The following is a 22,813-nucleotide window of genomic DNA, read 5'->3' on the forward strand; positions in this document are numbered from 1 at the left end:
ACTACATGCCTATTTGCTTGTTAACAAGTGTATACAAGATTATCTCAAAAGTATTATCTTCAAGACTTAAGATTGTTACGAACAAACTAATTTCATCGGTTCAGTGTTCCTATGTGGAAGGAAGGAAAATCATCGATGGTACAATGGTATGTAATGAGTTAATTGATTCTAGGTTGTCATTGGGTGTACTAGGTATTATTTGTAAGATTGACCTAGAAAAGGCTTTCGATTGAATCAGCTGGAGCTACCTAGAAATTGTCTTAAAGAAAATGGGTTTTAGTACAAAATGGTGTAATTGGGTTAGATTTTGTTATTCAACTGCTTCCTTTTCAGTCTTGATCAATGGTTCTTCTTTTGGTTACTTCAAAATCTCAAGAGAAGTTAGCCAGGGAGATCCCATCTCTTCTTTGCTTTTTAACATCGCCATGAAGGGGTTTTCAAGATACTTGGATAGAGCAACAGACTTGAAGTTATTCAGTGGGTTTTCTTGTACTCAAAATGGGATTATAATCAACCATCTACATTACGCAGATGATACAATATTTTTATTACATAACAGCAAGGTGGAGCTTCATAATTTGTTTTCGGCTCTACATTATTTTGAGTACATCGCATGTCTAAAAATCAACACTACAAAGACTAGATTAATACCAATCTGTTGTATCCCAAAACTGGATAATTGGGCCACAGAATTAGGTTTCTCTACTGATTCCATTCCATTTATGTATCTTGGTTTGCCATTCGGAGCTAAATCTAACTCTAAAGCCACATGGGATCCTGTTTTGAACAAGTTCGATACTAGGTTATCATTTTGGAACCAAATCTCACTTTCTAAAGGTGGTAAGGTAACACTTATAAAGCATATTATGACTGCATTACCTCTATGCTATTTTTGTCTTTTTAAAGATCCGGTTTCAGTCATTGAGGAATTAGAAAGGAAAATAAGAAAGTTTCTTTGGGAATGGAAGAATGATGCAGAAAGCTATCACTTGATTAATTATTCATTGGTTTTTTCTTCAAAAGAAAGGGGGGTTTGGGTCTTTTGAACCTTAGGTTAATGAACATAGCCTTGCTGTCCAAATGGTGTTGGAGATACGGTATCAAAAAAACACATCTATGGTTTCAAATTATTTATGAAAAGCACGGGAATGCTCGTTAAATCTGGATACCAGGTAAAGTAGCTTCTCCCTTTAGTATATATTTCATGTTGGAAGGCCATTGCAGACACTAAATAACACATCAAAAATAACAGCAATATCTCGGTTCATTCTGGAACTTTAATATCTTTCTTGCATGATAAATGGATTGGTGTTGCAGCTCTCTATATATATTTTCTCGACATTTACAAGCTGGACAGAGGTAAATTCACTACTCTTGCTGAGCATATTTCTTTAAATGGAAATTGGTGTTTTAATTTCAAAAGGAGACTGTCATATTTTGAGGCAAACCAATATGCTAGTATGTTGCATCTTTTAGGAGATAACCCTCCTCTACTAGATAGTTTGGCAGACACAAGGCGATGGGAACTAACCTCAGATGGAGTTTTTAATGTTACATTTCTCTATGGTAAACTGAACTTACTTGTTGGAGTAGATAATTTCCCTCATTCGCTTGTTTGGAAGAAAAACATACCTCCAAAAGTTAATTTCCTAATCTGGTGTGCCGTTCATGGAAGATTGAATATTATTGATGTCTTGGCCGCAAAATGTATTATTCTAGAAGATGGGTGCATCATGTACGGAGATGCTTTCGAGTCTGCAGATCATATCTTCTTGCATTGCAGAGTGGCTACATGGATTTGGTCACAGCTAACACCAAATAATTGGGCCTGGCCATTTCCGAGAACCCTTTATGATCTTGCTCGTTGCTGGAACTTTAATCTTTTTTCGCCTACCGGTAACCATTACTGGCCACATGTCCCTTATTTTTAAGGTCCAGATCCGATGTCTCAGGAAAACGCTTGTGCCCGTCCCTACTTATAAGACAGAGGATATGTGTTACTCTCTTATGCCTCTGAGACATTTATGTTGGAGTAACGTATTGCTTATAGCATCCTCCGATACTTCAAATATCGTCTTCCCCTAGTACTTTTTAATGATTATGAGTTTACTTTTATTCGGATAAGTAACAACAATGGTGATATACATTTGACTTACATATGTACTAAAGTGTAACGTATTTCTTGTTTTTTACATTATGGTGGGAATTGTACGAGTCCTTAATAAATTTAGCTTGAATATCACCTTAAGCATAATTTTCTTAACTTACTTCCAAATAATGAAAAAAAACTAAAGGCATCCACATTGTTGCGGAAATTTAGCAATAATTCTCAAATTTTCGATCACAAATGACGAGGGAAGTCATTTTTTCCCCTTTGTTAAATGTATAATTTCCTATGATTTTTCGTGTGGGATAGAATATTCAACATAAATAAAGGTTTTTGTTCGAAATATTTATAAAAATTGTAAAATTATTAATTTACTACGCAAAACAATATGCTAGTTAGATGCCAATATGAGGGAAAATAAAAATATTTTACTCTTAAATTTATCGGAAAATGGGTCATTTGTTCAAATATTTTTAAATCACGGTTCAAATGGACGAGTAAAAAATAGTTTGGGTGAAATGACCAAAAAAAAATAGTAAGGATTAAACTGGATGAAACTGGATACATCCTGTGTAAATTAAAAATAAGAAAAAATATTTGAAAATGGGCACGATGAAACTGATTACATCCTGCCTATTTTTACATTTTTGTCCATTTAAACAGTATCAAAATCTAACTGTCCATTTCACCCAGGAATTGTTAATTTTGGTCTTTTTAACCAATTTTGTGTAAACTTATTTATTTAATTAAAGACTTGTAAATGAGATAATGATCTAAAAAATAATTCATTCTTTTCATAACCAGTAGCTATCAGTTTCTATCAAAATATCAATGCAGTACAAAGATTAACAACTTCCCATGGTCATACAAAATCGGTACATGATTTTGTAAACCAAGCGATTCTTGATATGCTATATTCTGCAAGAATGAAACCAAACCAAGTTGGGATGCACAAAATTTTCCACGAAATCAATGAGCTCATTTGATCAAGTAAGGTTCAACTAAAGATATATAGAAGCCAATATTGTGGCTAACAAGTTGGCTAAGAATGATGCTCTAGAAATCATGAAGGCATATGGATTAATAACATGCCGAGTTTCATTGTTTTTGAATTTCAAAATGATGTAATCGCGTCACTACACCAAGGCTAGTTCTTTTTGGGCCTTCTTAGTTGTTCATCATGAGGCTAGTTTATAAAAAGAAAAAGAACGGTACATATATGCTTTTACCATTTTGGTTAGTAAATTATTATTCAAACTTTTTTTTTTCACGAGTGATTTATCTCTTCATTTCTCTCTTATAATTAAAGAAAATCCAATTTTTCTTTTCATTTCATTCAAATTACACAAATTCAATAACCATTAAATCGGTAGCGTACGGATCGTGTCAGAGATATACACATCATGATATCCCAAAATTGCATGGCATGCGTCCTGTATAAAGGTTTCCAACTTGCGATCGAATGAAAGGTATTGAAATTGTAGTTCAAGTGATGACTATGTATGAACCCCTCATTTGGACTTGTTAACATATTCTCCTAATGCATGCGGTTTTCAAAGAGTCAACTTTGTATCGAATAGAAATCCAAATGGAATCCGTGGATCGATGTATTCAACTCTTGCTTGATTTTTTATTTTCTGTGCTTCTTGACCAATGCGCGGTTAAAGGACTTCATCGGTATTGCATCTTGACCGTTGTAAGTCTGTTGTTGCAATTTGAGTACCACTTGAATAGTTGGGTTTCGACGATCATGGATTTTTTCGCTCTTAGTATATTCTTATATTTAGTATACTCCGATATCTCAGATTTCATCATTGGTCCATTTAATCCTTACTAAAGTCTTTTCTATCAGTAAGTAAAGAAAGTAAATGTGTCTATAGGTTTTCAATAGAACAAGATAACAATAAGAAAATGTACATTAAACTCAAGTGACTTTATATACCAAACAATAACAAGGTAACAGTCTTGCACATGGTTTCGATTCTCCTCACCAAAGGTTGGAATTGTATAACAATCAATGAAAATAACATGAATTTCTCCTAAGCAAATTAAGCATGATGCTGGTTTCATTCCAAATAAACAAATAAACAAAGGCCTATCTGGTTTCATTCCAAAGGTATCTAACATACAAAGTTTTCTCTTGTTCCCGCTATTAGCTAACATGCATACTTTGAGACCAATGTGCATCATGAGTCACGTTCTAGAATTTGAATATTTGGGTGATTGTTTTGAAGTTTGTACCATAAAACAAAATTTCACTCAAATAGGATAATTTTAAAATTGTTATGGGGCTTATGAAATTTCATGGGAAGCTATCACATTCATGTAAAATAAAACAATCTTAACTCTTTTTTTTATTGTGAAAGAAGATTATATTGAAGAAATAAGAATAGATTATAATTAGACCCAGACACAAATTACAGAGATATAATTTTCGGTAGAAAGTGCAAGGACTACCGAGATAATCCAAAATGACTAATAATAAGTTCCTTACAAGTTACAAAGAGTAAAAAACAAAATCCATGGGACACAACCTCAACCAAGCTACGAAGCCCATTAGAGATACCCGGATGGAACTGCCCATCACCCAGAACCGATGAGAACCCTAACGAAATAGCATCGCTTCGCTACCATAGCCGCCCCCGACCACCATATGGACTACCACTGCCATCACCGATTCACCACTGCAGCTCTAATTTTGATGACCCTGATTATCATCGGATTAAGAACCGAGATGGGAAGCCATTTCCATCATCAAAAACCAACACTTTTGTTGGTTAAGATAAAAGATGGCTGCAAGGGATGGTTGTAGGAGATGTAAGAGATTAGAGATGAATGTAAGTGATGGGTGTAGGAGATGTATAAGATGAGGTGTAGAAGGGATTGTTTTGATGGAGATTTAATTTACTTTGAGATCTGGTGGCTGCAAATATGATTTCGATTGGTGAGAGTTAACACATGATTCACTGTTTGATGGATGTAGGAGATGTATTAGTATTTCAAACTAAGATGAGGTGAGATATGGGAAGAAGAAAAGGGATATCTTCTTCAATTGAAGATAAATTGGTATGAGAAAATAGAGATTCAAGCCATGACTAAGATATGGGATAATGACTAGGGGATATCTTCAAATCGGTACATTGAAGATAGAGATTCAAGCCACGACTTAGATATGGGAAAATGAAAAGGGGATATCTTCAAATCGGTATATTGAAGATAGAGATTCAAGCCATGACTGAGATATGGGATAATGAATAGGGGATATCTTCAATAGAGGTTCAATCCATGGACATGGGAAAAAGAAATAGAAACTGTGGAATAGAAGCCATGACGGAGAATCAACAAAACAATGAAATCCTTGCTGAGATCTAGCCCGAAGACTAGTTCCGAGCAAGAGGAAGGGGAGCCGACTGTTTGTAAAAGCTAGGGTTCGAGGGTTTGAAAGAAAGATGGAGTTTAGTAAACCCATAGCAGCTTTTGGAAAATGCAAGTTTTGTGCGCCAAGCTTTAAATTGCGAAGTATTTCGTAATTTGTTGTCACTAACTCATTTTATCTGATTCAAAAAAAAAAAAAAAAAAAAATTCATTTTATCTCTCGTAAAAAGTTGCGTATCAACTGAAGCAAAACCTGGGAAAGGCCGAAAAACACTATGAACCTGAAAAGATGTATATCGGATCATGTGGTGTCACTTCCTTTGGTTCAAATGCCAATGCCTGTCCTGTTTACAAAGCAATCAGGTCCTTGATTCATAAATATTTCTGAATGTCGAAACCAATGGTTTTCAAAAACAAATTCTGAATTGAAGTTTCTTAGATGATTTATTGTTGAAGTTTCTTAGATGATTTTCTTAAAATTTGAACTTCTTCTTGCATGATTGTTCTCAAAAAAATGAGTAAGACATGCTAACTAGAGTGGATAATTATAGGAGAGAATTGTTTAACTTAGAAATAAGGCTATTTTCAATATTCTTATCTTCACTTCCAAATTCTCTAGTCATGTACTTGATTAATTGCATATATATATATGAGTACACTTCCAAATGCCAACCTATACTAAATTTAACCTGTCCACCATAAACAAGACCATTCACCGTAATGTGATCGTATTAAAAAGACAAAGAATACTAGGATTTAAAAAGATGAAAAACAAGACTAACGAACTTGTTTTCATAAATTTAAATCCTTTTTCAATATGTTTGAAGATAAACTAGATGTATCAAATACATTGTATAATTGAGATTGACTTCTACTTAAATGAACAAATACTTTGGATACTCTTCCTTAATGATTCCTCTATTGAATTACAGAATTAGGTAATTCTTAACATTTAGTATACTCCAATATCTCACTTCTCTTATCCTTTTCAATGAAGTAGGCATAATTTTTAATGAACAACAAAAAGAATATGCATCAAATCAAGTAACATTAAATGGATAAATATATATTGAAGTGTAACATACGATACTTCTTAACTAGCACTTTGTGACAGGTTTGATTTTATATTATGGCAGGAATCATATGATTATCCAATAAAATTAGTGTGAATATCACCTTATGCATTAAGCATGATCTCCTTAACGGAGTAAGGAAGCTACACTAGAGAGATCGATTAATTGGTCCCTGTTTGAAGGCAGGGGTGTTTACTGATTGTGCTATAGGATGGACATTTCTTACCATTACGCATTTGTCAGACCATATGTCAGTCGAAATTCATGAGATTTGAGGACAAATCTTGGGTCCTTTCCGTTGAACCTAGAGTGCTGATGTTGAGGAACGCTTGGTAAGATAGATTGGAACCCAGGTTCAAACTCTGCTAGGTCGTTTCATACGGCCTAACTATCTCGAATGTGTTTTTCATTTATGAAAAAACAGTTATCACAGTTGATCTCAATTGTTAAAAACCCAAGGTTATGTCTCTTATGTATACACATGAAACACAAGTCGATTTCTGCTTCTAAATCAGAAGTGAGCTCAAATACAAATGAAAAATATTGAAGGAAAAAAGTCTACTAGTATCAACGAAAAAGAAATCTACATAGGCTTAAATTGCTGCACTACAGTGGCCCATATGTTCATGAATATATAAACCGTCAGATTCTCCAACGATTTTTTTTAACAAGGGGTATATTTCATTAAACAAAATCTCTAACGAGCAACGTTACACGACCCCAAAACAGAGTAAACCCGTTGCCGAAACGGTGACCCATAAACCGACAAGCTTCTACCGAATACTAATTGGAAATCCATACTAATTGGAAACCCCAGAACAAATCCTAAAGGACAACTAGTATCTATATCGTAGACAACTAAAGAAGCTAGACCGATACATAAGGAACCGACTCGGAAGACAGATTCCACAGAAACCAGTGGAGACAACAACATCAATGGAGTACAAACCATCAATGGTTTACAGGAAGACAGATTCCACAGAAACCAGTGGAGACAACAACATCAATGGAGTACAAACCATCAATGGTTTACAAACTGCAAAGTAGAAACAGTAAGAAAGCCAACATACAAATCCGCCAACATAAAAAGATCACCACCGATGGGAAGGCCAAGCAGTAAAAGCCCAAACCAGAGAAGCAACCATGGATCAGCAGAGGAACCGGTTCATCCATAACCCAACCCGACTCGACCCGACCCGAGAAAACCCTAGCCACCGTCTTCCCCGCCAACCGAACGAAGAATCATCAATTTCACCGAAGAAATAGCATCTAGATAACCAGATCACTTCCAAAACAACAACCATCAAAAATAAACACCACCAGCAATTTCAATACATCAAAAACAGGCCCCATGCCAACAAGACGGTGATCAAAGCAATACCCTCATGGCCAACAACATAGAAACCCAGAAGCCATCACCACCACCGGAAGTCATAACCTCAAGCAGAAAAAACTAACAGCAACACAACAGACATCACCATTACCGGAAGCTGAAATCACCGAACAACCAAGGAGAAACACAACAAACAGCAACCCAACAACAGAAGCATGAAGAATCGAACTAAAAGCCCCAAGAAACCACCAACTAACAGACCCAGGCCATAGATCTAAAAAGAAGTGCACCAACTGATCGATTAATCACGAAAGGAGCAAATCCACCGTAAAAGAAAACCTATTCATAACTAATTACAGTAGTTACGTATGAATCTTATTCAATTTAATCCATAAAGGACCAAATCAAGCAAAATTCATAGAAAGCAGATGAAGTTTTTTTTTGGTCGGTGTAGATAGGGAAAAGAGGAAAGAGAAAGAGCCTTGATGCTGTTCGAGACTTGGACTGTGCGTTTCAGATTCTCCAATGATAAATTTGAAATTAAACAGTTAAATACTGGCACTATCAATTAGGTGGTGAGAAATAAAGATGATCGAAATAAAAAATCAAAATGAGATCAAATTCTCTAGCCCTCTCGATGTTTCCTCAACCTGTTGTTGCCACACTTGATCAGTAAATAAAAGCTAAGTGTATCTTTAGGTTTCATCGGAACAAGCAAACAATAATATCCACATCAAACTCAAGCGACATTATATATTGAACGATAACAAAGTAACATACCGTTTATATGCGTTATTGTTAAAGTTTGCAGGCATCCAACTCAAAACCAATTGGCAATGAGTGAAGCGGCCCTTCCATATTATATTTTAAATTCATTATGCGGAAACTAGGAATGTGGGACTATTTGTCCTTTCACATCCTCCCTCACGTGCAAGGCCAGTCACTCGGCCTAACACGTGGACCTACGCAAGTGTGGGTCTTGGGTGTGCAGGTGACATCGGTCACGGTCCACCCCACGTACAGATCATACGAGTGGCCAGTCATTCGGTCACGGGTGTACATGTGTCCACTCGGATCACAACGGCTACTAATTCGGCCTACACCCGCGTATGAGACTTATCTCTGATACCATGTTAAAGTCTGCGGGCATCCAATTCAAAACCAATTGGCAATGAGTGAAGCGGCCCTTCCATATTATATTTTAAGTTCATTATGCGAAAACTAGGGATGTGGGACTATTTATCCTTTCACATAATGGTTTGACTTTATCTAAAGACATGAATTGTATGAAAATCAACAAAAACATCATGATCCTCTGAACTCCTAAATGAACCGAGCGTTTGAACAGAATTAAAACAACATAGACACATTGAATTTGTAGGAGGGACCGGTTTAATGGACCCACCATGTGTCTAAGTTGTTTTTAAGTTGTCTAAAATCTCGGTTCATTTAGAATTTTTGATGGCAAAATATGGGGCGTTCCGCCTTTGGACGCAATTTTGATCCTTCGTCGGTTCTTTGAATCACGTAATAGGTTTAAGTAACGGGTAAATTTGTTTAGTAGACAACCTTTTGTCTACGTGGTCGATATTGATTCCCTAAGGATATTTTAGAAATAAAGACAAATATTTTGAGCTATAGGAGTTAGAACTATTTAGGTTTAGGGTAACTTAGGTTTAGAATAACTTAGAAGAAGAGAAGAGAGACAAAGAAGTTTAACAGAAGTTTGATATTCTTTGATATTATTTTCACATACAAGAACTTGTTACACGACATACATATATATACAAACACTTCCTTGAACTACAAGGAAAGACAATTTCCTAACTAAAACTGATTACCTAAAATAGGACACCTTGAACAATAGGGTACCCTGTATCATGTTGCACACGTACCAGATGATGACTTAACACCCTCCCGCAAGCGTAACGGGTGATCTTGAACCGTTAGCTTGAACCTTAAAAGAGAAAACCGATCTTTAGAGAGGGTTTTTGTGAATATATCCACAATTTGATCTTTAGATGATATAAAACGAACATCAAGAAGTTTAGAAGCAACTTGATCACGAACAAAATGATAGTCGATTTCTATATGTTTCGTTCGTGCATGAAAAATAAGATTAACTGTGACATAAGTTGCACAAAGATTGTCACACCATAATATAGGAGGAGAACGTGTAGAGATACGAAGCTCCGAAATGAGTGACTGAATCCATATAATTTCAGCAGTAGCAATAGCAAGTCCTCGATATTCAGCTTCAGTACTAGAACGAGATACTGTTTTCTGCTTCCGAGCACTCCAAGAGATAATATTTCCACCTAAATAAACACAATATCCACTAGTAGAACGACGATCATCAAGAGAACCAGCCCAATCAGAATCAGTATATGCACTGAAAGACAATTGAAAAGAAGGGGATGGCCGAAGAAGAATACCAAACGTACTTGTACTCTTGAGATAATGAAGAATACACTTAACTAAACTCCAATGAAACTCGGTAGGAGCATGCATAAATTGGCAAACTTTATCGACAACATATGCAAGATCTGGACGAGTAAATGTTAAGTATTGCAATGCTCCAACGATACTACGATATTCAGTATCATCAGTTAACAAAGTTTTACGATCAGAAGAAATATCACCAGAAGTACTTAGTGGAGTAATAATTGGTTTGACTCCATCCATTTTCGCCCGAATAAGAAGATCATGAGCATAACGTTGTTGAGAGAGAAATAAACCCGAAGAAGTACGAGTTGCCTCAATGCCAAGAAAATAAGACAAGGAACCAAGATCTTTAATCGCAAATTCTTGTTGTAAACGAGTGAGAATAGAGGAAATACATGTGGGATTGGAGCCAGTAACAATGATGTCATCCACATAAACCAACAAATAAATAACACCATGAGTTCCATTGTAAATAAACAAGGATGTGTCACACTTCGAAGTGATAAACCCAATTTGTAGCAAAAAAGTACTGAGTCTGTGGTACCATGCACGAGGAGCCTGTTTAAGGCCATAGAGAGAACGATGCAGTTTTCAAACATGTGTAGGAAAACGAGTATCCACACAACCTGGAGGTTGTTTCATGTACACCTCTTCTTGAAGTTCTCCATGTAAGAAAGCATTCTGCACATCAAGTTGATGAATAAGCCAACTGGAAGATAAAGCCAATGTGAGAATAATGCGTATAGTACATGGTTTAACAACCAGACTAAATCTTTCAGAGTAATCAATCCCTTCTTGTTGATTATAGTCTTTTGCAACTAAGCGAGATTTACGACGTGCCATTGTACCATCAGGATTGCGTTTAATACGAAATACCCATTTATATCCCATAACGTTCATAGAAGGATCATATGGTACTAGTGACCATGTACCATTGCGAATCAATGCATTTATCTCATCATCGGATGAGACACGCCAGTCTGGATCTTTATGCGAGAGATGCAAGTAGGTTCATAAAGTGAATCACATACCAGTGCGTACTTGGACTTAGGTTTAAAGATACCATCCTTAGCCCTTGTCACCTTAGGATGTGTTGCAACAATCGGTAGTACAGTGGAATCCTGAGTACTGGAGTCTGCTACAGTATGTGGAGAAACTGAGCACATCAAAAGACACAGAGGGCGGAGCATTGGCAGGCATTGAAGCCCGAGTATGAATAGGTTCTGAAGACTGCGGATTGGCAGGTGCTGGAGACAAAGAATTGGCAGGTGCTGGAGACTGAATAATGACAGGTGTTGAAGACAAATCATTAGTGGAAGAGAAATGCACATGAGAAGCTGGTGCAGACAAAATAGTATTGGAGACAGTGGCAACAGGTGTTGACCGAGGAGCTGGTGAAGACTGAAACGTTGTCAGCTGTTGAGAAAGTGACGACTGACTTGCTGGATCCTTGCGAGTTGATAGGGTCAGATTCACAGAAGATTGAGTAGACGAAACCATAGGTAAAGAAATGGAGAAAGGAGAAGATGAAGTTACCTGTGAAGGAGTCGATGCCAAGGAAGGTGATGATGTGGACGCAAAGGGAAAGGTGGTCTCATCAAAAACAACATAACGACTGACGTATATTTGACCCGTAGAAGTATGAAGACACTTATAACCCTTATGAGATGGACTATAACCAATAAAAACACAAGGAGAGGAAAGAGGCTCCATTTTGTGAGACATATACGGACGTAGATAAGAAAAACACAAACAACCAAATACACGAAGCAAAGTGTAATCAGGTGCTATACCAAAAAGAACATCATATGAAGAAAAATTATTAACGGAAGTCGAAGGGACACGATTCATTAAATAACAAGCGGTGTAAAATGAATCATACCAATATGAAGATGGCACAGAAGCCATATTTAGGATTGTAAGACCAGTTTCACGAATATGATGATGACGACGTTCAACCAAACCATTTTGCTCAGAAGTATGTGGGCGTGAAAAGCGATGAAAAATTCCAAGTTTCTGGAGATGCAGAGTAAGTTAGCGATACTCAGCAGCATTGTCAGACTGATTTTTTTTTATCTTTTGATTAAAAAGGTTTTCAACATGCTTTTGAAACAAAAAGAATATAGAGAAAACATCAGATTTTTGAGACATAGGAAACATCCAAGTAAAACGGCTATACACGTCAATAAATATGACATAATATTTGTAACCTTCATTAGATAAAATATGAGAGGGTCCCCATACATCCGAGACAATTAAATCCAATGGATTCAAATAAATAGTTGTACTGGATTTAAAAGGTAACTTATGACTTCTATGCTCATGACAAGATGAGCAAAAACTAATAGTTTGGTTTGAAACTTGAAGAGAAAATTGAGAAATAACTTTGCAAACTGTGAGCATCATTGGATGTCCCATTCTAGCATGGCAGTCTTGTAAACTAGCACATTCTCCTATGCAAGCTTTAGGAGATTGAGACGAGACATCAAGTTGATAAAGACTACCCTTTCTACTGCCACAAAGAAGGACCTTCCCGGTACATCGATCCTTCACAAGACAAAAATTTGGATGAAATTCAAATAAGACATTATTAACGGTAGTAAAACGAGAAACAGATAAAAGATTATGAGAGATTTTTGGTGCAAAAAGAACATTACGAAGCTGCAACTTACGATTGGGAGTTCCCAAAATAGATGAATCAATATTAGAAATTGGTATAGAAGAACCATTACCCATCTGTATTTGATCAGGACCAGTATACTCAGTAGGAAACTGAAGACGAGAGAGATCATTCGTTATATAATCGGTAGCACCACTGTCAGGAGTCCATGGAGGAGTTGGAAATAAACCAGCTTGAGCAGTATATGCACGCGGTGCAGAAGTTGGTGGTTGACGACGCGGAGGACGAAAGCTACGATCAAACCGGTTCCAACAATATGGTGCTTCATGATTAGGACAACCATAAAGCTGACAAGGAAGCTCAACGAACGAAGAAGCTGAAAAACGATTGCATTGTGATAAAGGAGATGAAAACCGAGAGCTGCTGTTCGAAAATCTACTGTTTGCTCCATAGGTTGGCGTGGACGATTGCACTCCATAGTTGGGCCGAGCTGTGTTCGCTGCATAAGTGGGTCTGGTTGATGCTAAGACGGATCGAGCTGGGCTTGGACCATAGAGACAAGAAGAAATCGACGAAGCTCCACGGGATTGAGCAGCTATGTTGGCTACAGGATGAGTATGCAGCTCTTTCTCCTGATGCTCCATTCGTAACTCAAAAGTTAAAACAAAAGTGAGAAAATATTCGACAGTTAGAGAACTCATCGTCGTAGTCAAGGATGTAACAATAGCATTATACGAACTGTCAAGACCGGCGAGAAGAAAGTGACGAAATTCCTTGTCAGTGACCGTGTTACTGGAAGCATCGAGATTATTCACCAAATCACGAGCATGATTGATATATTCTCTCATGGTTTTTGATCCTTTCTTAAGAGCACGTAGCTCGCAGTGAAGATGGCGAATTTGAGCGTCAGATTTAGAGGCATATTGAGCTTCAAGAGAGTCCCAAATTGCTTTCGAGGTTGTAAGACGATGAGCGTGGCAAAAAACAACAGGTGTAAGAGAAGAGAATAACCAACTTACTAGGATTTTATCCTGTTTTATCCATGAAAGAAACGCCGGAGTAGGAGCTGCATCAGCCACAGGAGATGGTGGACAGGGTTTCGCACCGGTAATATAACCATCAAGATCGTAACCTTGGAAATAAGGCAAAAACTGAGCTCGCCACAAAGAGTAGTTAGTTTCATCCAACTTGACAGTAATTATATGATGGGGTTGAGAAAATTGGACAGGAGCCATTGTTGAAGACTGTGAAGGGGAGGTAGAATGAATGAGTGAAGAGATGGTAGAAGATTCAGTAGACATGGTTTTGGAGGATGAAGACTAATTGAAAATAGGCTTAAAAGGACCTAAACCTGGCTGATACCAAGTTAGAACTTTTTAGGTTTAGGGTAACTTAGGTTTAGAATAACTTAGAAGAAAAGAAGAGAGACAAAGATGTTTGACAGAAGTTTGATATTTTTGATATTATTTTCACGTACAAGAACTTGTTACACGAAATACATATATATACAAACACTTCCTTGAACTACAATGAAAGACAATTTCCTAACTAAAACTGATTACCTAAAATAGGACACCTTGAATAATAGGGTACCGTGTGTCATGTTGCACACGTACCAGATGATGACTTAACGATAGGACATCATTTTTTATTGGTGAGCAAAGTTTTAGATCAATAATGGGCCAAATAGTGTTCGATCATCAGTTGAAGTTTTGGGTCCCCAGAATTCCTATTTCTATATAACACGGTCATATATGTTTGTAAGAGCAACTACAGTGGACGACTAAATCCAAATTTTTAATCGAATGGGCTGGCGTAGTGGGACGGACCATCGATCAAAATTTGATCAAAGAATAAAATTCAGACCAAATTTGGTCGGCGATCAAGACCAAACTCAAATATAGTCGGGCGTTTATATAATGTCCGCCTACCCGACGGACGTTGGTATAATGTCCGTTTGTAACCGCGCGTTCGTAAAGTTAACGGCTGATGCAGGGGCGTTGGTTAAATGTACGCCTGGATGGGGCGTTGGTATAATGTCCGCCTGGATGGGGCGTACGTAAAATGTACGCCTGGATGGCGCGTACGTAAAGTTAACGCCGGGCACCCAGGCGTACATAATGTTAACGCCTCTCTTGGGGCGTTGATATAGTCATGGTCTAACCTCACAAAGTTTTCAAAACTTTGCTTGGGGCGTTAACTTTATCAACGCCCCATTTCTTTTTTTTTTCTTTTTTTATGAATATGTCGGGCGGAATCTTTACAAACTCCCCATGTCAGGCGTTATCTTTATCAACGCCTGATTCCAGACGTAAGCTTTATCAACGCGCGATCAAATATACTCTTTTCCCACTACGCCACATGACGGACTAAATCCAAATTTGGTTTTTTTTTTTAGTCTTTGATCTTTGGTTATACTTGCACCATTGTGGACGCTCTAAGGATCACTAGCTGAGTAAGTTCCCTTTGGGTCAAAATTATCTTAAAATCTGAGACGGACTAGATTCCAAAGTAAATTGAAATTATTGGATTTTTTTTCTTCTAAATGATGTTTTTTTCCTACTTTGAAATTCTTGATTCATCTTAAACTATTTAAAGTACTGATTCATTATTGCGGTGATTATTTTAACAAATAGTAAATCCAAAAACACCCGTAAATGTGTAGCTTTTTATATTTTACACGTTCCAGTCTAGGAACACTTAGATTGAAGTAACTTGTTGTCTAGTATACTCTAATATCTCAAATATCTTTTCTCCCGATTTTTCTTAAGTGATTTTGCAATTATTATCATATCATTTATGTGTAGTTTGCATTGATAACCGGGAAAATATGCATAAAAGCAAGTGACAATGAACTGATCATGCAAATTGATTTATATATTAAAGCGTAACATACTTATTATATTTTACTTATGATAGGAATCGCATGGATTTTAATAACTTTAGCATGAATCTGGTCACAAGTGTAACATACTTTAAAGGCAGCAGAGTTTACCTAGTGGTGCTACAGCGGTACCCGTCTCTGGCCATTCTCATAAATCTAGTTCATCTAGTAAATTACTAGGAGGAATATTTGATTTTTTTGAGAAAGCCTATGATAATCTCAAATGGAATTGCGACTGACTCTAGCGAGATTTGGTTTTGGTATGAAGTGGGGGAACTGGATAAAGTGGTGCATTTCAACTCCAAGATTTGCAGTTTTATTGAAGGAAAAAGCAAGTGACTTATATATAAGTCAAAAAGGCATAAGACAGGGAGATCCAATCTCTCATTTTCTTTTTATTTTAGTAGATGGAGTGATATCTCTCATGTTCAAAAAAGCAGCATCTGATGATTTAATCACTGGTTTCAAGGCTTCTCAACATGGGACCATAATTAACCACTTACAATTTGCAGATGACCTGGTAGTTATTCAAAGATGATGAATTGGAGATTAAAAATTTGAAGCATATCTTAACAACTTTTGAGTTGATTTCTGGCTTAAAGGTGAATCACCGAAAAAGTACTATTGTGGGTCTAGGACGATTGCATAATGGAGAGATGTGTGCTGATCTTTTTGGTTGTTATAATTCTCATCTACCCATGAGTCATGTTGGTATTCCTATAGGAAGTAAGTCTAAAAGCAAGTTGGTTTGGTCTGAGATAATTCTTAGAGTTCAACATAAATAGCAGCTTGGAAGAAGACTTATTAATCTAAAGCTCAAAGACTAATGATTCAAAGTGTTCTTGCAAGCTTATCAAGTGTTTCAAATGCCAATCTATGTGGCTAAGGAACTGGAAAAAATACTGAGAATATTTTTATGGGGTTTCAAATAATACTGTGAAGAAGAAAAGTTGGGTTTCTTGGTCTAAAGTTCTACCTAAATGCATGGGGGAGTAGGCATAAAAAAGTTGCAGATTATCAATGAAGCTTTACATGCTAAGTGGATTTGGAGATATGGGTCTGAAAACAAGCTATATGGAGAAGGATCATCAATGAGAAGTTTGGAGGTGATTTTGAAGGTTTTTTCCAAATCAGCATAGCAGTGTGTCACGGTCTTTGGCTTGGAATTTAAAAGTTCAGAGATTTTGTAATAGAGGGCACAATCCTTACAGTGAGAAATGGTAATTCTGTATTGTTCTGGGAAGATGTTTGGAGTGGTGATTCTGATCTTAAAACTTTGTTCCCAAATTTGTTCAGGATCTCAAAAGCTAAAATGGAGGTAGTGAAAGACTTGATCTAAGCTGATGGAGCTTGAGACTTCCAATTCTCTAGAAGTTTGAAGGACCATGAAATTTTGGAGGTTGCTAACCTTTTGCAGGTTATTGGAGAACCTCCTATGAATGCTAATGATGATGTCAATAAGTTGAGATATGGGGATTCCTTCACAGTGGCAAATGCTTACACAACTTCTAAAGATGGGGTCTTTTTGAGATTTCCAGGTAAACAACTTTGGAATTTTAAAGTTCCTTTAATGGTTTCATTATTAGTTTGGACATGATGTCATAAAGGGGCACCAACTTTAGATTTCTTATTCAGGGATGGTTTGGTTCAAGAATCCAATTGCTTGTTCTGTAATCATTGTACATAGACAAATGATCATCTTTTTCTTCATTGTAACATTGTCACTAGCATTTGGTCGTACTTTCTTGGTAGTTTTGGAATCAACTGGACACTTGTTGGTGATGTGATGTGGGAATTGTGAGTAAAGAAGTCATCTATTAGATGGAAGAAAATCTGGAGCTTAGTGCCAATTGCAATATGGTGGACTATTTGGAAGGAGCATAACAACAAACTATTCAACAATCTTTCAAGAAGTATAAATCAACTAACAATAACAATAAAATGTTTGTTGTTTACGTGGGATTTAAACTCAAATATTTTTATGGGGATTTCACTTTCTACACTCATTTTTAACTGGGATTCAGTGATTCTTTGGTCCCCTTTTCAGCTTCTTATCACTGTTTTGGTCACTGGAGCATTTTTATATAAAATTTGCTCTTTTCAGTCAAAAATAAATAAATATATGATTTCACTTCTCGGTGTAAAAATTAAGTCGGGCTTGATTTTGTGCACTTTCTATAATACAATCATACAACCAGTGAGTGCAAACATTGAACTCTGACTCATTTTCAAGTACTTAACCAATAATATGAAAATGTCAAACCACCAGTCAACACATAACATAGGACTTGGGTTTATAGAAAGCATGATTACAATGGATTCAATGTTGGTCTCACCTACAAAAAGACGGGATGTCATAATTTGTTACAATCAACCATGTCTAACTTGTTAATCCTTTCTTTTCTTTTTTAAAAATAGTAATCAAGTTACGAACATTCATTGGAAGAATCATATACATAGAACTTGAAAATGATATATATATATATATTGAAGCACTTGCTGTGATGGCTTCTCTTGAGGTAGGAAGTGTATGACGTCCGGTGAAGCATCAATTTAGCATGATCGCTATATGGGATTATGGATTAAAAAGACCATTGACCCCTTAACATTACGGAAAACGGGTCACTTGTCCAAATATTTTTAAAACATGGTTTAAAAGGACGAGTAAAAATTATTGTGAGTGAAATGGACACCAAAAAAATAGCAAGGATGAAACTGGATTCATCCTGACTTAAACTTAAAAAATAACAAGGATGAAACTGGATGTATCCTGATATAAATTAAAAATAAGAAAAAATATTTAAAAATGGATAAGGATGAAAGTGTTTACATCCCGGATATTTTTACATTTTTGTCCATTTAAACAGTATCAAAATCTAAATATCCTTTTCACCCAGAAAATATCGATTTTGGTGTTTTTAACCAAATTTGTGTTAACATTACACGTTTGTCATGCTATCGATCTTAATTAATGAAAATTGAAACATATCAAGAGCCCCTTATTTCGAACCCTGTGAGCTAGTTGGTTACCAGAGTTGGTGGCAATCAACTAGCTCATTTATTTTAAGTTTGTCCTTTTCAGCTATCATCACTCATTTATTTTAAACCAGCGTTTGTAAAGGCATTGCACTTAAATTTCGGGCATTGGGACACAACTTTGGTCCTCCAGCAAAATTTCGTATCTTTTTGGTTATATGCCAATTTTTATTCATTAAGAATATCTAGGACCAAAGACAAATTTTGGGGTATGGACGGATTTTGGATGACAAGAGATCTTGAGTTACGAAGCAGATCTTTATTATAGAGGTAAATTTTAGATCACACGACAAACTTTACTGATGTAGATACTGAAATTTGGATAAGGGGTAAAAGTGTCATTTCAATATCATAGAAAAAACTCAACTCTTATGGGAGAGATTAATCCCCTGGTCCTCAAGGCACTCATAGCCACGATTTGTAGTATACGTCCCCGCGAGACACTACTGGTCGTGATGCCGTGATTCCTAGCGCACATCCTCGACGAGATACTGCTGGTCATGTAGGTTCTGTAGAGCGTAAAACGTCTCCGACAGACTTATGAACTAGAACAACCACAATTCCAGCATGTCTTCGCGAGACGCAGCTGATTGTGATGCCATGATTCCTAGTATACATCCTCGAAGAGATACTGCTGGTCATGTAGGCTCTGTAGATGCGTAAAAACGTCCCTGACGGACTTATGACCCAGAGCGGAGATATGCATGTCTCTTGTAAGCACGACTCATCCTATTTGAGATCAAGGACTGATTCCTAGTACATCATCGCGAGATACACTGGTCATGTCTACTCTAGGCTCTAACTCGACTGAGGCTTTCGAATAATTCCTAGAACATCGCCACAAGATACATTGGTTATTCTACCTTTGGTCTCTTTCGACATATTCCTATAATATTTTTCTGATATACATTGGTCATGTCAGCCCCATAAATACGTACACAATTGATTCCTAGCACATCTCTGCAAGATACGCTGGTCAAAGACAAGTGAGCCAAAGTCTCGCGGTGATATTAATCGGGCGTACAAAACCTTTTCTCTCTTCAGGACGAGTCCCGGCTGACCACAGAGAGATTCAGATCCATTATGGAAATCTTCATAGAGATTTTGATCCGTCCGCAAAGTCTCTGAGAGATTTAAATCTCTCTCCCAAATCTCGGAGGGATTCAAATCTCTCTGTAAAATCTCGGAGGGATTCAAATCTCCCTGCAAAATCTCTGAGAGATTAAAATCTCTCTGCAGAATCTCGGAGAGATTCAAATCTCTCGTGAAATCTCAAACAAAGATGAATATTCCCCATGATACGCACGAGCCTCATGTAGGAATCGAGTCTCCTTTTCAGACTCGACACACGAATTCTGGGGCATCTCATGCCTTTTCATGTGACTCATCCTAGTCATTCTTACATATTGGAGAATATCTCTCTATCTTGGCCAGCTCGGCTAAAGAGAATATTTCTCTCTCTTAATACATCATCCCAAAGGCTGACTCAGCTTCACACAAATGGGGGATAATAATTAGGGTTTTGGTATGGAGGTCTATAGCACGTGTGAGAAATACCCGGCCTATTTCTCACCGCAGAAGAGAATAAATGCGGTGGAATAATGAGATAAACTCAACCTAGTTTATCTTTATTCCTGAAGAGACAGGAGAATTAATCCGCACGACACGGAAAGCAATCCTTATCTTCACCGACCTGAGATCAGAGAATTCAACTATAAATAGATCCTCTATTTCTCCAAGTTATCATCATTTTTCTCATAACCTTTCAGAGCAATTCTTCTTCAAACCCTAGAATTCTCTGATCTCTCTCTTCATCTCCTTCCCTCCCTAAGACCAGCCCTAAAATCTCTTCCCTTTGAGTGAAGCATCCTTTGAATGGCCACTGTGCGTGGTTTAAGCAGAGACTGATCGTGCTCAACCTCCCTAACTTACTTTAAAAACCCCAGAATCCCAATTCTAAACTTTCTCAGATTTTAAATAACTATAACTGGTAAAAAATAAAATATGAATGCAAATACAAAGGTCATCGGTCAAGAGCAAGAGCAAGAATTTTAGTGATTTTTAAAATTTTGAGACACGAGACAAACTTTTTAATACGCGAGTACAAGTATGAATAACATGTATGGGCCAAACTTTATTGGATCACAGGATGAATTTCTGGGTCACTGTAATTCTGAAACAATACTGGGACATGTGGCATTGCGGCATTTGCCATTACCAGTTTTGTTTTTAGTATTATCCTTCTCAACAAGCTGAATTGGAGTAACTTGTTATTATTATACTCCAATATCTCAATAACTTGCTTTTTCTAGTATATTTCTTCTTTTAGTTCTCCTAGATGATTATGAGTTTAGTTTTAATAATGAAGGAATGATATACATTCGACTTAGATATATTAACAGTGTAACATATTTTTTGCTTTTTACATTGGGTGTTCGGTTATGTACCCCTAAAAACACTAACGATATCTCTTTATTTTGGTATTCTTAAAGTTTATCTATCTACACCATCAAATCTTTAAATTTGTGTACCCCCAATTCATGAACAAAAAAATAAAAAATTGGTTAAAAAGACTAAAATTAACAATTCCTGGGTGAAAAAGACATTTAGATTTTGATACTGTTTAAATGGATAAAAATTTAAAAATAGCCAGGATGTAAACTGTTTCATCGTACCCATTTTCAAATATTTTTTCTTATTTTTAATTTACATCAAGATGTATCCAGTTTCATCCTTCCTATTTTTTAAGTTTAAGTCAGGATAAATCCAGTTTCATCCTTGCTATTTTTTGGTGTCCATTCACCCATACAAATTTTAACTCATCCATTTGAACCATGTTTTAAATATATTTGGACAAATGACCCATTTTCCGACAAAAAGACACAAACCCAGTGAACGAAACAGCGGAATCTCTTCAGATTTAATCCTACTCGGCTACTCCGTCATCTTCATCCTATACAAACAAACACATCTTGATAATCCACCCCACCATTACCATCACCACCACCATCATCCTTGATTTCCCATTAACAACAATATGATAGGATGAGAATTCGATATCAAACCCAATAATATCAATAAAAAGATATCAAATGCAAAACTCGTCCTCTTTACCCATCATAAAGGACCCATAATAGATTGCAACCATCAGCACTCTTCTGGTACTCACCTCACTCGCATACTTTTATCTTCTCTACACCACCACTATCATAATCACCTCTTTTTTTTAACACCCAGCAATATTACCTTCGTGTCTATCTCCATTAAAAATCTCATCAAAATCCATTTTGGTCAATTGGGTCTAAACCTTAATCGAGAAAAAAGAAAAAGAAAAATGGATGTAAATTCTCGACTAAGGTTAAGTTTTAGCAATTGTGCTGTATATGAAGGTGAAATTCAATTTGTTCAAAAAGTGGTGTGTGTACAATATATTACTACCGTATGGTTGGGAAATATGAAGGCCAAAGGGGATTATTGATGAGAAACATGATGGGCATAATATTGAAACAGGTGATAGAGTTGATATCACGGGGAGAATACTGAATAGGCAAGGTTGAGAAATGATTTTAGGGTTTTTATGTTCTAAATAGCTATAGGTGTCTATACTCCCCGATTAGTGGGAGGGGGTAGATTTATAAAAAATAAATAAACTTTTATCAAATTTGCACTAACTTAATTTTAACGGTTTTTTCAACTGTCAAAGGGGTACCAATAATGTTTTTAAGGGGTATATGAAGCACAAAATTGGTTAAAAAGACCAAAATTAATAATTCCTGAGTGGAATGGACAGTTAGATTTTGATACTGTTTAACTTGACAAAAATATAAAAATAAGCAGGATGTAACCAGTTTCATCGTGCCCATTTTCAAATATTTTTTCTTATTTTTAATTTACACAGGATGTATCTAGTTTCATCCTTGCTATTTTTTAAATTTAAGCT

At 36.5% G+C, this 22,813-nt stretch overlaps 1 protein-coding gene across 1 annotated transcript; it reads left to right on the top strand.

Moving 5' to 3' along the window:
* The first annotated feature begins 269 nt into the window (after positions 1-269).
* On the top strand, positions 270-1,931 carry LOC113280491. The gene is made up of 2 exons (XM_026529109.1): positions 270-840; positions 1,318-1,931. Exons 1-2 carry the CDS (start codon positions 270-272, stop codon positions 1,929-1,931), a joined length of 1,185 nt encoding a protein of 394 aa, XP_026384894.1.
* Positions 1,932-22,813: the final 20,882 nt, after the last annotated feature.

The sequence above is a fragment of the Papaver somniferum genome, chromosome 5 (assembly GCF_003573695.1).
Source record: "Papaver somniferum cultivar HN1 chromosome 5, ASM357369v1, whole genome shotgun sequence".
Lineage (NCBI taxonomy): Eukaryota > Viridiplantae > Streptophyta > Magnoliopsida > Ranunculales > Papaveraceae > Papaver > Papaver somniferum.